The sequence below is a fragment of the Nylanderia fulva genome, unplaced genomic scaffold (assembly GCF_048542155.1).
Source record: "Nylanderia fulva isolate GAGA-0341 unplaced genomic scaffold, ASM4854215v1 Scaffold54, whole genome shotgun sequence".
Classification (NCBI taxonomy): Eukaryota; Metazoa; Arthropoda; class Insecta; order Hymenoptera; family Formicidae; genus Nylanderia; species Nylanderia fulva.
Window position 1 is genome coordinate 239,448 of NW_028190632.1, and position 17,880 is coordinate 257,327.

A 17,880-nucleotide genomic window follows, 5' to 3' on the forward strand; every position below is an offset into this window, starting at 1 on the left:
AATTGAATGATTTTCTATAAAGAAGCAACTAAAGTTACGTAAAGAAGAGTCTTTAATACGAGAGATATTTTGTTATTCGTGCTTGTAAATTAACGTCGCGCACCTTTACGAGTGTACGGACCCAGAAGTGTCACTTGCTTGCTGTCGCTACGACTGAGGTCGACGCGCAAGTCAGTGATATTCTGGACTCGTTTAGGCATGGGTGCTGTTGGCTGGTATCTAAATATTTCTTGACCGTCTTTACTCCACATCACCGAATACAACTCCTTACCGCCGAGGTCGTATTCGCATTTGAGTGACACTTTCTCCCACCTTGGATCGACGATGTTAGGTACATCCAATCTGAGTATCTCCAGTGTGGCACCTATATAACAAAAACGCAAATAATTCGCTTATGCTATGCATCTAATTGTAAGGATGTAATCGATATAATTTAAATTTTGGACTAAATATTAGATTAATTTAGCTACAAGTTGACTTAAATAGATACATGAATATATTAATAAATTTTTGCCAATAGAATTTAATAATTAATAATAATGAAACAAAATACTGATATAATCTTTTTCTTGGTTTATTTCTCAATTTTTTCTTGGGCTAATAAAAAAACTTGACTTATTTATTCTACATATAATGTTACTGTAAAACAATTTCAATTAATTTATCATTTTAAACGCTGAAAATTCGGAAGACTTGGCGAAAATACAATTGGAAAATTTCAGCCATGCGATGAAAATTCTAGGGGGAAATAGCTTTGTAATGATTGACGCGTGCTTTATTTATCGCGCATTCGCAGGACGATCGAGACAAATACGACGCGGTAATTAAAAATATTCTATCGACCGAACGCAGTCGAGTACTCTAAAGTGGGCTGAGATTTAAAGCGGGAATCAATTATTTCGTGACAGCTTCTTCAGATAAATTCATCTCTATCTTTTTTCCGTTTACGATAATAGATGTACAATTTGCAGAATGGTTGCAGAAAAAATTTCAAGCATTAAATTAACACGAAAAGAGTTAAATAACTACGCTATTTGAAATTAATTTAAAAATATTTTTATTGTGTTATTAAATAAATAATAATTTGATTGTAAAAACAGTTTTTATCTATGTGTGTGTGTGTGTGTTTTTTTTGGTATTTTTTATATCAAATCTACAATTATTTTGGTGAAATAGTTATTTTGTGTGTTGCATTTTCATGCACATATATAGACATTCAAATTAAAATTATTTGCGGTAATATTCAAAATATCCATCGTGTTATTCGGCATGTATCATATGAAATTCTAGATTTATTTATAATATATTATTTACTATTAAAGTGTCTTTCGTATATTGTGACATTATTATCGTTTTAATATTTTATATGACAATTTTATCAATACCAATACAATATCGAAATGTTTTATTTTAAACATTAGATGTATATGTATATAGTTCTATTTTAAGACTATATGATATATTGTCAAAATATTGGAGAACAATTAGAAAAATAAAATCAGTTGTCAGTTAATTGTTATTTTTTCATTTATCTCAACATACATAGAACTACATATATACTTACAACGCATAGCATTTATTGATTTTGACAATATCCAGTTTTACAGTGTGTCGATATTTTATATCATTGTAAATATTTTCACACATGTTTTAAATTAAATAAGCTGATATAGTTGTTAAATAAGCTATAAAATCAACATGTCGAATTAAGACTTTAATATTGAGTAATGCGTTATATTTATTACATATACAATTCTTATTTTCTCTCCTTTCTTTATTGTTACCTCTCTTTGGCAGTTTTCACTGATGTACGAAAACATAAAAGTCTCGTTTTTTCTACGCATATAACTATTTTTTCTTTCAACCGAAAGAGTTTCTGTCTAGTTAGCAAGTAATTTCGTGACGGTTTTGACCATTCGCTTCGCGGAACAATAACGAGTCTTTTTAAATAATTTGTCGGCTTTTCAGAGCTTTGTGTTGCAGTAAGCAGTAGTTAAGCGAGAACACAATAGACCCCTTTGACCCTGTCCTGTTAGTCCGCAGGGCCGGTTAGCTACCCCGGTTGGTTTCGGAGTGCAAACTCCCAGGACGCGAAACCGCGGTTCCCGCGCGTGCCTCTGATACGAAGTACTCACTTTGCATTGAATAAAGTCTACGTATTGGGATACGAATGCTTCTGACGTGCTCTACATACCGAAGACATAAATATTGAATAGTGTGTGTGTCGAATGCACAAACATGCAAAACTGTGCGAATACGTAAATGACAAACAAAAACAAGCACAAATTTAACGCCATTGCATTTAGTGACATGTATAGATGTTGTTTGCAAATGTTATCTATATACATATACATATGTATATGCATATTCTATAAAATCGTAATATAATTATTACATAGATACAGTGCCGGCTTTAGCAACATTGGCGCCCTGGGCAAGATTATCGTGGCGCCCATTCAATTTTCGATATCTTTACTAGCCTGAACGGATATAAACGAATGCACGCATATAAAAATTCAGAAAATTTTCCTTTAGCTTTACCCAGAGCTAACGACGTGGACGTAGAAAGTTTTTGTAGCTCCTTTTTTGTTTTTGTTTTTTTTATATATTTATATTTTTTTTATATTTTTATTTTTTGTATTTTTTTGTATTTTAGATACTTTTATTATTTCGGGTTTCTTAGAGGACAAAGCTTAAACTAGAGTTTTTGAGAGATTACGGAAGTTTATTAAAATTACACTTTTCGGGCCTTTTTATCGGCAAACACTCGAATCAAATCGGTGAAATTCAAGTTTGCGGCAATTTCATTTTCAATTGAAAGAGTAGCTAAGTTAGTAAGTCTTGTCTGTGAAATCGTTGATCGTAGATAAGTCTTTATTAACTTAAGTTTCGAAAAACTGCGTTCTCCACTAGCTACCCCCAAGTAACACAGTCTGGCTATATTCGCTGCAACAGCAAAAATGTAGCTAGTAAAACGTTCTGCCAGCCTTAATTACATCTATTTGGCTGCAAATGCTATTTTGCTGGATTTTTAACTGTAAAAGCGCTGCGATAGTTAATAAAAGAATCAAAATACAGCCACAGCAATTTTAGCTATATTTATAGCTGTAAAATCATTGTGACTGCTATCGGAAAATCCAAAATGCAGCCACAGTAATTTGAGCTGTATTTATAGCTGTAAAGTCGTTGTGACAGCGATATGAAAATCCAAAATGCAGCTACAGCAATTTTAGCTGTATTTATAGCTGTAAAGTCGCTGTGACAACGATCCGAAAATCCAAAATACAGCCACAGCAATTTGAGCTGTATTTATAGCTGTAAAGTCGTTGTGACAGCGATCTGAAAATCCAAAATGCAGCCACAGCAATTTTAGCTATATTTATAGCTGTAAAGTCGCTGTGACAACGATCCGAAAATCCAAAATGCAGCCACAGCGATTTTAGCTGTATTTATAGCTGTAAAGTCGTTGTGACAGCGATCTGAAAATCCAAAATGCAGCCACAGCAATTTTAGCTGTATTTATAGCTGTAAAGTCGCTGTGACAACGATCCGAAAATCCAAAATGCAGCCACAGCGATTTTAGCTGTATTTATAGCTGTAAAGTCGTTGTGACAGCGATCTGAAAATCCAAAATGCAGTCACAGCAATTTTAACTGTATTTATAGCTGTAATCTGGCTATAATTTGTATGTTATAGCAAAGAGTAACATGACTTTCAATTTTATGTTAAATTTAGTATGTATCAGCGATGGTTAGCGGACCCATGCGTTCACTTATTGCGAATCTAAACTTATTACTTAAGGATAGTATATAATTCTGTAATCACAGTATTTGTATGAATTTGTGTCCGCATTACTAGTATACTTATATGTAAGTTATAAATTGTAATTATTTGCAATAATTAATTAATTTTTTTTAATCTAAGCTTTTGAAGCAAAGGTTTCGGGTTGTCATAAGTTCAATCCCAGTTAAAGCAAAAAAAAAATTTTTAATATTTTTTTAACCTTTTTACGGAATGTTAAAATTAAAATTTAACTTTTATTGAATATTAATTATCCATTATTTGTATTGCTTGAATATTAATTATCCGTTATTTGTATTGCTTACTCCGATTGCTGTAATGTAGCTATGACAACGTCTTTACATCAAAATAGCTGTGCAACCGTATGACTGTGACAATGTCTTTACAGCAAAATAGCTGTGCAACCATATGACTGTGATGACGTCTTTACAGCAAAATAGCTGTGCAACCATATAGCTGTGACATCATTTTCAAAGCTTAAAAATGTTGTCCCACTTTTGCTGTTACAACTTTCTCAAAACGTCATAATGATGTTGTCGCAGTAGCTGTGGTAGACAAAAATGCTGCAGTTTAAGCTACGACAACGTTATCGCAGACGTTTTAAAGCTTCATGTGTTACTTGGGCCGTTACAGGTATAGTTACCAAAATGCGCAATGCGATCCATACATTTGGATATAGTTCATAAATATTGCGCTGTTTAATAAAATTTAAAACGAAAATGGGAGTAATATCATCGTCATCTGGAAAAAAATTTTTAAGACTTATGAGTTCATCACACAATAAATAACCATCTATATCGGAATCGGAACCAACAGTAAGTTTTAATTGGAGATCAGTACAGAATTTCAGAAGTTCATTTTTTTCAGGTATCTTTTTTATATTGTACAAAAAAGACCATGTTTCTGAATAGTTATGTAACTGTCTGAACCTTTCTTTTATTGACATTAAAGAGACGTCCAACAATTTATTAAAAAATTCAATTTCAAATTTTTTCTCTGGGGATTCGATAGGTTCGTCCGTGGCCATTTCACCAGCCTGGCGTTTTATGCGTCGTACTTTTTTCATTGGTTTAAAAACAGGCTCGATTTGTAGTTCATTCGCCAGATCCCTTGCTGTTGAAAGAGCTTTCTTGAAACCAATTTTTCGGTATTCTTCTAAAAAATTGCAACAGTTTTCCAGCATTTCTGTGCATTTACTGAGGTCCACGGTTTTTGACTGCAGAGATTTATTCACGACATTGATTTGAAAAAGAATGTCGTACCAAACAACTAGGGAAACTATAAAGCCAAAATCTTTTAACTGTTCTGTTAAAGTGATTGCCTCGTGCGAGATAGTAACATCACTTTTCTCAGTTTTGTTAGCCAAAGTAACTAAAGCATGAACGTCACAAATTTGATAGCGGACTGCTTTTACACTGTTTATTTTTGCTTCCCAACGTGTGTCACTCAGTTTTTTCAAACTATAGAGTCCTAAGTGATCGGTTAAGATTTTCCATCGATTAACAGAAGCAGAAAACAGTGTGAACAATCTCTGCAAAACCCCAAACAAAGTAACTGACTTTACCGACGATTTAGCAGCGTCACACAATACGAGATTGTAGCTATGGCAGCCACACGGTACAAAGAAAGCCAAGGGGTTTAAATCTAAGATTCTTTTTTGTACACCAATATTTTTTCCCTTCATGTTTGCTCCATTATCATACCCCTGACCCCTACAATTGTGCAGTTCAAGTCCGTGTTTATTTAGCACATTTAGAATTACTTCAGTAAGTCCTGCGCCACTAGAGTCACCGACAGGAATGAATTCTATGAAATGCTCTTTTATGCTTATATTGTCATCTGATAAGTCAGCAAATCGAATTGTTAAAGAAAGTTGTTCAATATGACTTATATCTGGAGTGCAGTCAGCTATGATAGAATAATATTTAGAGTTTTTGGCTCTCGATACAATTTCAGATTTGACTTTTTCACCCATCAAATCTATTAATTCATTTTGAATATTCTTTCCGCAATAGTGATCCGAAATATCACCCAACATTGCCAACTTCAAATGTTCTTGCATAATCGGATCAAACTTGCCTACTAATTGTACTAGTCCCAAAAACTTTCCATTGTTCGGTGTGTATAATTTGTCTGAGGTTCCTCTGAACGCCATATTATTTTCAGCGAGGTAAAGAACAATATTCATCAACCGAATCAAAACATTATTCCACCGTAATGTTTCTCTGCTAATCAATTTTTGTTCTTCACAATCGATCGTTTTTCCTCTCTTCAATCTTATTTCAGCTTCAAACCATTGATGGTAAAATTTCTTATGGAATGTGCTGTTTTCATGCATTTTTAGAATTTCAGACAAATGTTTCCACTTATTATATCCTTCAGACACTAAACTCGATGCTGACTAACTATTGAAAAGCCGACAACAAAAACAAAAAACACGATCTTTAGAAATAGAGTAAACTAACCAACGACGTTGGATTGTTTCATTATTTGCAAGTTTCTTAGAGTAGTGAGAACTTGAGAAATGACGACCGGTTTCATCTTTCGGAAAGTTATCTCGATCAATGTGAATCTGCGTTGGACCCATAGTTATTATATAGTCAATAGTTTTGCTATTCCGAATAGCCAGCCAAGTACCTACATCTGATAAATTAACTGTACCAAGCTCTAATGATGCATTAGTAATTCCTGACAATGATAATGAGTCCTCAGGATTTTGAGGAAGCTCGGATATGGGAGTCAGGTCTGATGAAATTTTACTTTCATTGAAGAGTTCATCAATTCTCGTTTCAGTTATGCCCTGAAGCTCGGTGGAGGGTTCTTTTACTGATGTAGAGGCAGTAGAAAATGAAGCAACACCTTCTAAATTACCTTCATTTTCGTTTCGCTGTTTTGTTTCAATATATTTATCGAGACTCATAAATTTTTTGGCTTGCTGAAACTCTTTTTCTTTTTCAGCCTTGCGTTTTCGGTATTCCGAACCAGATGGTTTTTTTTCACTCTATGGTCGGACATGTTGAAAAAAAATCTTTCTTACTAATTACTGATGCAATTAATCAGTAAAAAAAAAGGAAGCTTAGAGACTTAGAGACTTTTTAGAGGACCGAGCACCGCTTGAGTCCAGAATTCTAGATTCCAGACCGCATGCAAACAAGTAAACAAGTACGGGAGCTGCAACGATCCCCACTACGCGCGCTTTGCAGGTGGTGGGAGCGCCCTACCAATCGTACAAGTATGCGCAAAGCGGTGGAAGGCGCCCGCGTGATGAGGGAGTCGAGCGTCAAGCGTGGCGATGAAGATCCGCACAAAGCGGAGAACGCGATAGCCATGATAAATACAGATGTGAGACAAAAGAATCAAAAGATATACAAAGGTATAGAGAGCATGTCAGGGTTTATAACACAGTGAGGAGATATAGGTACTCTTGCATACTAGGGGGCACTAGAGTCCCTCTAATAAGAGTCGCGACATCTTATTAGAGGGACTCTATGGAGCACCGGGCAGCAGCGCCCCTACAGATCCGGCGCCCCGGGCAGTCGCCCCACTGCGCCCTACCCTAAAGCCGGTACTGCATAGATATAAATTAAAGCGAGCAATTAAAACATACGTCATCGTTAATTTTAGATTAATTGTTTAATTACAGATACAACTTGAAAAGAGGATCAATTGCTAGCATTATTTAATTCGGATCGTTGGAAACAAGAAATTCCACGGTCTAGTTAGAAATTCGGATTCGCACGTCCCTAAAGGTATGTATCATGGCACACAATTAAGCGCGGTCCGTAGTCCTTTTCCGTTCCTCCGTTTGCTCCTCTCGCGGGCCAATTAAACCGGCAATTAGTTTAATAATTAGCGAATTAATTAATATGCCACGCGACAGGCCGGACGGACCGATTCTGAAGACAATGGGCGAGAGAGCCCATTCTCGGGGTCGACGTTCCGTCGAGAGCCACGTTCTCTGATTAAAGACTCCCACGCGTATCAGGGAATCCCGAAGGATCAGAGCGGCGGGATTCCTTTGAAGTTCCGAGGATTGATTTGCCTCGTCGCGGACTCGGATATGGCAGGATACGGGGCTTCCTTATTCGTCGCGTCGCTGATCAAATGTAAAACCGATACTTTGAATTTTATCCCGCATCGTACCCGGCGAGGCTTTAATTTTATCTCCCTTTCTCTTTCCTTTTCTGGTAATGGCTTTAGCATTACACGTTGATCATCACAGATAAACTATTATTTGGCCATTATTTTATTTTATTGTTTTCGTATTAAATTCTATAATTCTAATAAATATAACGTAATAATTTTATTCAACAATTTTTTTATATTTTTTTTATGTATTTTATTCGTGTCGAAGATGGAATTTCTCTCTTTGAATACAAATGAAAAATATTTTAAGTTGATTTTATTTCACAAAAATAAGTATGCATAATATTTTATTCTTTTATACTATTAAATTAAATTTCATAAAAATTGACCTTTATACAATACATCACAATTTTCCAAAGATTGGTTGGGAAAGCTAAAGGCGGCTTCGGAGAAAGAAGTGGCGTATTTATTATGAATAATTTATGATTTGAAATATCATTTATATATTTCCCGTATGATATTATTTTCCAGTACGCGCGTTCACAGCTGTGCGGTCTTACAATTCAGGCTTACAAACGCAACAGATTCCGATGCATAGAACGCGACCAAGTTTTCCTTATTCATTGCACGGTTGATCAAATGCAAAGCCAATACTTCGACTTCCATTCCATTCCGCGCGTTTTACACCGCAACGAGTAAAAACTTTCAACGATTCATCTTTCCCCGTTCCTTCGTCCTTCGCGAGTAATAGCAAAAATACGATTCTCACCGTTATTCTGTCTTTTATATTTCACAATAGTTCATCGATAATGTCTCATAAACTTTAAAAAAAAATTTATTTCTAGAAGTAGCAGCAGAAAGATAGAACAATAAGAATATATTTCTCGTAATAAAAGAAAGAGTATATAAACAATATATAAATATATATTGTAATACAATGTATAAACAATATATAATTATATGTTGTATTAAAATATATAAACAATATATATGATTATTTTATACAGAACGTTCGTAAAGTTCATCTTTACTTATAAGGAAGAGAATGAAGTGGTTGAAACTGTGCACTTTTTTATCCATCTTTTTCTACATATAAATCTTGAAAGCTACACTTTTTCCCGCGATACAAGATCTGTCGGATACAATTATTGTAAAAATCAACACATTGTCTTTTAAAAAATGTGTTAGAAAATTTAAATAGTTTATTAATGTACAATATATAAAAATTATTTTTAGAAATTTTATTAATTTTTAGTAAAATTTCAATAACATTTTTTAAAAAGACGTATCAATTTTTCCAATGATTGTATCCGACAGATCGCTGGGAATAATGTGTAACTTTCAGGATTCATATGTAGAAAAAGATTGATAAAAAAAAATGTGCACAGTTATAACCACTTCATTCTCCTCTTTATAGTCACAAACATATAGGTATACGAATTTTATGAATAACGCTCTACGTTTACATACCTATAAATACAATATAATAATTGAAATAATTGAAATATCGTTTTCGCATATAGGATATCCGTATAACGCCGCAATATTTCAAATGTCGAAAATAAATAGCTTGGTGCAATAACCGGTGCATTAGTCACGCCGGACGCGTTATTGTTCGTATGCCTTTGTGCCTTTCGTTTTTCTCCGGTCGCGGGACACCGGCTGCATTTCTGGCTGTCGCGAGCAACAGTTTCCGGAGCTCAGTGTATACAAGCTTTCCGATTCGCGCGGTAAACGCGACAAACCGTCGCGGCGGTCGGCCGCGCGTTAATCGCGTTATTTGCCCGCTAATTAAGCGCGCGCGCGATAAATTTGGCGCGACGGCGGAGCTCGGCGGCGCGTTTATTTGCTCGTTCGCCAACGTCGACACGTCGATACGCTTTGCTCGCAATTCTTTTTTGCCGTATACACACAAAGAGCGAAAGAGGGAGAGAGAGAGAGAGAGTGACCGACGATTGCATTTCTACATATATGCGCGCGTTTCTCGTTATATCTCTCTGCGTGCTTCATCCCTCTCGTTCTCAGTGGAAAAACAGGCACTATTACACGGCCGAGGGAGTTGGGGGAATAAATTTCTGGTTAAACGAACTTATGTGTGCGTCGCGATTTATGAAAACTCTCCGGGGCGCGCCAGGTTTTACCCCGCGGCGCAGTAAAACACTCAATTTTGGGAAATTTCTTGCGCGATGTTAACAGCAGGTGCATCCGCTGCGAATTAATTCAGGCTTTCCCGTTTTGTTCGATTCGAAATGATTCATTTTAATGAGAACTATTTATTTGCGCGAGAGATGAAATAGTGGTATAAATTTTCGAGCTCGCAAATTCGAATCATTCATTCTTTCGCACATATACATAAAGGAGAGACAATTGATTTTATTGAACTCTAAGATACACTGCCAGCAATTTAAATCATTGCTGATATTCTTAACTTTGGAAGCATTTATTACGTTATCAGTAATATTGATCGGCATGAATTAAACGGATTTTAACAAATATTTTTACACTATATAATATTGTTTGATAGTGAAATTGATATAGAGATGCATTCAAATTGACAGAATGTGAAAAATTTACATGGTATGAACATGGAATGTAAAATAAAACCGCGATACGAGTTATCGTTAATTGCTTGCATTTAATTTCGATTGTTCGTTTATTCATGAAAATCGATCATTCGTTGCACTTTTAATTAGCACCATACACAATCAGTGACTGCGGGAGGGAAGATGACCGCGATATAAAATTTAAAAATAACACGGCATTCGTTTCGTAATTACCATACATATTCAATTATTATACCGCAATTAGTAATTCTTTTTCAATTTTGTTTTCTATTCGGATTAAACGTAAGGATTTTTAAATATAATATATTGTTATTATTTTTCATGAAATAATTTAAATTATTTCAACAGAACGTAATTATGTTGTTTTCATGAAGATTTTTGTATTATAAATTACAAATGTATTGCATTAAATTATATCGCATAAATTGTGCGAGAAAACAAATGTGTAAGGAGATTAAAATCTATCTGTATTAATACATACATAATACAGAGATATACACACGGAGATTAATAATTTCGCATGTAGCCCCGTTTCTGAAGATATTAAAACAAATCGTTCTCGTGGGTAAATTTTTCTCGAGGGATACGAGAGCGAGGCGGGAGAGAGGCTTGATTGATACAAATTGCTCGAAAATTCGAGGTTGTGGGAAGAGCGAGTGGACCGTTTTACGAGATGTGGGCGGATCGAGAAGTCAAATGGTCAGTCGTCCTAGCGCGAGAGAAGACGTCCGGCGCTTCGTCAAGGCGTTGCGCTTAAGTAACTCACACACGCACATCTCATAATGCAAGGAACGTTCCCTCTTTCGCGTGCGAGGCATTCGAGAGTGCTCCCACACAACTCCCGCTCTCGCAATCAGTTTTGATCCTAAACGTCGGAGGTTGCGCTTATCGCTATGCATATTCACCGCACGCCGCGATAAGCGTGTATATTAAAAGCTTTCATGCTATGTGCAAAATGAATCACTATATAAGCGATTACGTGAAATATCATATATATTTCAACGATGTAATTAGCGCATTGCTTTCGATACATATCTCTGTTGTTACTTAGGTCTAAAAGGGGTGGGTTTAACAAAATTTAATATTTGACAGATTTAGAACAGAATTTAAATATTCTACTTCTCTCGCATGCTCAATTACTAAATGCGTTGCAAATATTTTCTTGTAGGACAAGAGATGTATTCGTAATGCCTCGAACCCTTTCGATTGTGCAATCGAGTTGCGTTACGAGGAAGAACGTGGATGTAGTTAACACCGTAATTGGCAGTTTTAATTGGTATTATTGTTTATTGCGGTTTATCCTTCCGCCTGCCATCGAGCACTTCGCGAAGCAAGTATTGTATATGTCTTCCTTCCTAGAACGTAACTTCTCTTAATAATTATCGCAAGTACGTTTAAATGCGTAATTCACTCACTGTCTCTCGTAGCTGAGTGCACGCACACTCATTCCTCTTCGGATTGTACACGCGTACGCAAGTGGACATTGTAAACGAAACATGTGCAGCCGCAATTGGCTAAATTAGTGACGACATTGTTCAATTTCCTCCATCTACAATTGCCTCTTCAATCATCGCAAAGAAACGTTTCTTTATGATATACACTCGTTCCATAACTGTCGCACGCCGTCAGCCGGGAGATGGAGTATCTTATTGATGTTTATAAGAAAAAAAAAACGTTGCGGTGTTCGAGTGACATTTAAGTATTGTACTGAATTTTTTCTTTGCGAATGCCTTTTATTTGCGGTCTTCGAGTGTGTTTCTGAATACAAGAGCTTGAGAGACGTATTATTTATGTATGTACTTGGTAAATTGATGTAATTTGAAAAGAATTACATCCTTCAACTCTTTGTAATTGAGTCCTTTCCAACTCTGATAATCATAAAAGAGAGAATAAAGAGAGACGGGGAGATTTACAAAAAATATTTAATCATATAATAATTATTTTTGTGTTATATATACATATATATATATATACAGGCTGACATAAAGTGTCACACTGAAAATATACAAATAAATCTCGTTATTTGAAGACGGTTTTTCCTCGGCAAAAATGTCGAGGGAGGTCATCATTTTTTGTATGTTCCCCTTAAATTAAAATTTTAGTAAAGTAAACTCTGCTTGAAATTAATTGGAGAATGTGGTTTTGTTAATATTTTATATCCACAAGGCTTAGTTTGCGAAAAACCTTTTATTTTCAATCACTTATAACTGAAAAATTATTGATGCCTCGATATTTTTGTGTTGAAGAAAAATTGTTTCCTAATAATAAGATCTATTTGTGTATATATAAAATTTAGTAGTATAGTATAATATATAGTATAATATATAGTAGCGTGTTAATATATCATAATACATAAAATATATACGTATATCAAATTTGTAATATTCATCTCGAATTTCTGTAAAGTGATATTTCATGTTTCCATACTGTGTATTCCATGATCGAATGATTATGATCGCCTGCAGGTCTTTGGGCCAATTACCTCATACATATGTGTGGAGTTAGCTCGGACCAATGTGAAACTGTTTTCCCGTAAAATGACGAGGAGATTGCGGCGAATAGGTACTTTCTAAGTACTTGCTAAGTACTCAAACGAGGACTGATCGTTTACTGTTGGATACCGTATTGGGTATCGTTCCGATTAAACTAGCAGAAGTATCGAACGGAATCTCTCTCTGATAGAATCTAAATGCTTGTCCGAAAATAAAGCTAAATATACTTTGCTTATAAACTGTAGAAAATCAAAATTCGAGAATTACGTCATTAATTAATTTTATTAAAAGATCGACTATCATTTACCTACAAATATCTTTTGCGATTAAAAGAATTTATAAAATAGAGAGAATATTGTAATGGAAAATTAACAATTGATATTTTTATTCGTTAATTAGTTGTCAATGCTTACAAAAATATCCTCGCACCAGTGATTGAAATTGATGAGATAAAGGTAGATTACATGCGGCGAGATGTTGCTCGTCGACACGAAAAACGTGAACGAGATTTAATTCGGAGCTAATGACATTGGATAAGCAGGACAAAAGAAACATATATATATATATATATATATATATATATATATTCGAGAGAGAGAGAGAGAGAGAGAGAGAGAGAGAGAGAGAGAGAGAGTACCAACGAGAAAAATAGTATCCGATAATTGCTTCTCAAAGCCGGGGCATCTCCTCTCGTCGCTCCTCCCTATAGAACCACGGTATTCCGACCACGGACTATGCATTAATTCGAGAACGATCCCGCGGGAGAAGTAAGGAATGCGCTGTTATAGGGGTGACTCGGGGAGCCACTAGTGCAACCCTGTCCGTCGTGCGGCCGTTCCTCCAAGTTCGCATAATTGCTTACGAATTTAGCTGGCTGCGCGCGCGATGACCCCACGTATACGCTTTCTTGTTCAGCCGTGATACTGACAACGCGCGATGGTCATTGCTACGGTCACCGGAGTCTGCCCATTCCTCGCTGCAGTCTGCAGCTGCATCGGTCGACCGGCGCGACGGTACAGGTGCGCGAATCCCCCAGTTTCGATGTCCCTCGAGGCGGTACGAGGGACACCGCAGCCGAGGAGAGACCTTTGTCGTCCTTTGTGTAAATTAACTATCGAATGAGATACAGATCGAAGCGATGTTTATGGTGCATCTTATATACATTATATCGCATAACCACGTTGCGATGCATTAAGGCGAGATACGATTCCCACATTTGCATTTCGCTCTCTAAAAAATGCAAGCGAAGAATTGAGTTTATTAAATTTTAATTAAAAATTGCGAGCATGAATTTTTTTCTTCCTGCGTGAAGGAATATTGTTGAAGGTTTTAATCTTCATTTTTATATCGATATTTGTCGATTGATTTTTTTTCCAGTCTCGACTCATCTCTTTTATATAAACAATGCTTCTTTTTATTCCCGTTAATAATCGTTAACTTTAACATTCCCTCGCTGCGATGTTTTGAATAGAACGCGTCGTGAGCACAATGTGGTCCCGACATTATGGAACAATGTCGAATAAAAACTGGTGCTCGAGCAAACGGCGAATAAACTTGCATAAATGATAGCGAGATAGCGAGAAATTTGGAAAAAGAGCGCGGAAACTCTAATGTTTTACCTATTTCATCTATATACGCGAACGTAGCACACAATGATCTTCTCTATATTCTCGCAAATTTGTCCTCTGCAGCTGTGACAACACGATGCAGATGCAAGAAACGCAATACGGCATTATATACCGGCATTGTTGTCCTACTACCACGCAAAGTAAGCAGCTACGGGAACAGAGGTAAAGCAAATTTACGGTAATGAAACCGTAGCAAAGTAAGTTGTAGCAAAAGGATACGTAATTAAATCTGTCTAATTAATCTTTCGGTCGTGTGGTCCCACACGACTCCGTACTCTGTGCCCCATCTTTCTTCAAAGACATTTCAAATGACGGCTATCTTGTTCGCGTTTGTTCCACGTATTTGATTAAGATTCGCGAACGAGCTACTCCTGCGTTCAACTTGCGGCCGGAATAAAGTATACCGGCGCTACTAATTTGTCGCAATTGTCTTATAATTAAGCGAGTTATAAAATGTTTTCTTTTTCTAATAATACACTGAAAAAAAAATTAAATTAAATTAATAAATATTTATTTCAATACTGCCTTATAAATTATTTATTTGAAATTAATAATATTTATTTAATGTGAAAAAGTATTTATTTGATATAAGAAAGTCCTTTTCGAGACAGAAAAATATTTATTTGCTTCAAAGCTACTCCTGCGTTTAACCTGCGGCCGGAATAAAGTACTACCGGCGCTACTAATTTGTCGCAATTGTCCTATAATCAAGCGATTTATAAAAAAGTTTTCTTCTTAATAATACACTGAAAAAATTAAATTAATAAATATTTATTTCAATACTACTTTATAAATTATTTATTTGAAGCAAATATTTTTCTGTATTGAAAAAGATTTTCTTATATTAAATAAATGTTTTTTCACATTAAATCAATATTATTAATTTCCAATAAATTATTATAAATTTATATATTATATATAATATTATATATATATATATATATATATATTGAAAATAAATAATATTTATTATAATATATTTTAATAATATTTATTCGAATTCAATAAATTTTTTTCAGTGTGTAATAATGATACTATCAAATATAACTATCAAATTCTTCTGGGAACAATTTTTTTTGCGACGACGTAAACTCGTAGAAAGATGACCTAGAAGGATAGAAACTATGGGGTGTAAATCCTAGCTCGGCAAACAAGTTTTGGAACGCGAGGCTCAAAGATTTTCCCTTGAAACGCGATTTTTTTCACGTTCACTTCGCCCTTCCGAAATCGTCGTTACTATTTGGAGTGCGTACTTCTCTCGATCGCGAAAGGGTGTGCAGTTGCAGCGCATCAGACTGGAGAATGACAATGTGGGCGGAGGATAGTAATCACGACAATAGAGGAATAACCGTATCCGCTGTTGCCTAGTTTCATATAACGAGATTGCCGATGATAGCAATCGCGGTTGCGGTGAAAGAGAGAGAAAGGGAAAGGGAAAGAGAGGGAGAGAGAGAGAGAGAGAAATACATCGGAGGGGCCTTTGAGTCCCCTAATTAATGCTGCGCTCGTTCGCCGCGTTCCGGAATTGGACGGAGCTTGATGCTCTTGCAATATGGCTATTCACGTATATGTCAAACTTTAGGAGCGCAAAATGGAACTGTCGTCGTTCGTTCGTTCGTTATGCAAACTTTCGCGCAATTTGTTTATTGTCGCAATGATACTAAGCACACCAATCTGCATAGCTAGATAAGAAACTGTCGCGGGAATAGTCGCATGCGATGACGACACTTAAACCTTATTCTACTCTATTTTATTTTAAGATGCATCTTGAGCAGTAAGACTTATTTCACGTTTCTCGCGATACATATTTTTCGCGTTGAAATATTCAAATCATGCTTTTACAAAGAGCTATCGCAGGAAATGAAACTTCCACTTCCAGTTTTAGTCTCTAAAAACTAATTTGTATAAATTTGAATCTTAATTAATCGTAATTTAATTTTAGTTTTAGTTTTATTTCTTAATTAGCCCTTTTTCCGAACTCGAAAATATTTTTCCAATAATTTCAAACACATTTTGCAGAATATTCTTCTTCTCTCTCTCTCTCTCTCTCTCTCTCTCTCTCTCTCTCTCTCTCTCTCGCGCGCGCGCGCGCAATAAAAATAATCTTGCACGTAGTTAAAGATTAAAAACGTCTCTTTTTTTCAGAATTGACAATGATATTTTTAACGATGACATTCACGTTATCTTTCTAATTTCACGCAATACGCGCTCGCCGCATTTATCTCATTTTCGTGCCGGCTCGTGATTTTTAATTGCGCCTTTCATCGCGTCCTTTTGTCTCCAGACCAGACATTTTTTCCCTTTCGCGGCGACGCGACAGCGTACTCTCTCTCTCTCTCTCTCGACATCAGCAAGATAATAAAGTCTCATCGGGACGACCGAGTATATACAATTAGCGCGCTCGTGACACGATCATTGTCTCTGAATGCGCCGGACTCCGCCGACCAGAACCACTCAAATTCGCAACGAGGAGGGAGAAAGAAAAACCACGATTGTTCCATCGCGTTTCGTGCGGCTGATGGAGATTTCATCGCGATATATAAAATTAGCTTTTTCTCTCTCTCTCTCTCTTTCCCGAATCTTTTTTTATAAATTCTCGTACAGAGCTCGGAATATATTCGTATATATTTTTCAGAGTTTTCCTCCTCTAATTCCTCGCATGTCCTCGCGCTCTGTGTGTATTCTTTCTAATTGCGTGGGACGCAACCTGTGCGTCGGCCGCAAAGCGTCATGCGTGCGAGAGTTACCTCGGGAGATTCGATTCTGCTCTCTTTATTATAGTGGATAATAACGAGGTAAGCGGGGGGCTTTAACCCCGTCTTTACGTGCGGGATTGCAATTATAATGTTATTGCGGCGGAAGCGCGACTCGCCCGGCCCCTATTCTTGGCCTTCTTGGCTAATCTCCCCCTTTTTTCCCTCGACTCTCCTTTAGATCGAGCAACGCGTCCCGACAATGACAACGATGACAACGATAACTGCAACATATTCCTTCGACATATTGTAACATTCGACAGCACTAGCAGATCCTGGCGGGGTTTTTGGGATTAAAAAAAAATTGTATGAACCAAAAAATATTAATTATAATAATTTTGTGGAAAACCCCCGTTATCGATGTCAGGAACCGCTAATAGGGTGTCTAGCCGTTCTTGAAATCCTTGAAGTTCTTGAAATGTTCTGAAATTTTGTTCTTTAAAAATCCTGGGAATGTACTTGAATTTTTCGTAGATTTTTCTTGATTTTTTTTTATCGCTTCTGAACATTCAGCTAAAAGAGCAGTTGAGACTATTGAGTAAAAATTATTTCATCT

General features: G+C 36.1%; 1 protein-coding gene and 1 long non-coding RNA gene across 2 annotated transcripts in view; one reads left to right on the top strand and one right to left on the bottom strand.

The window, feature by feature from the left end:
• The window catches only part of LOC146721153 (uncharacterized), a 72,794-nt gene extending 64,930 nt beyond the window's left edge, over positions 1-7,864 (top strand). Inside the window, exons 3-4 of the long non-coding RNA XR_014925774.1 lie at positions 7,445-7,550; positions 7,682-7,864. This is a non-coding gene — a long non-coding RNA (uncharacterized LOC146721153). The remainder of the gene's footprint in view (positions 1-7,444; positions 7,551-7,681) is intronic.
• LOC114932283 (uncharacterized) overlaps positions 1-17,880 on the bottom strand; it is a 31,977-nt gene that overhangs the window by 2,630 nt on the left and 11,467 nt on the right. The window contains exon 2 of the mRNA XM_085487363.1: positions 104-364. Coding sequence (XP_085343489.1) covers positions 104-364 — 261 coding nt within the window. The remainder of the gene's footprint in view (positions 1-103; positions 365-17,880) is intronic.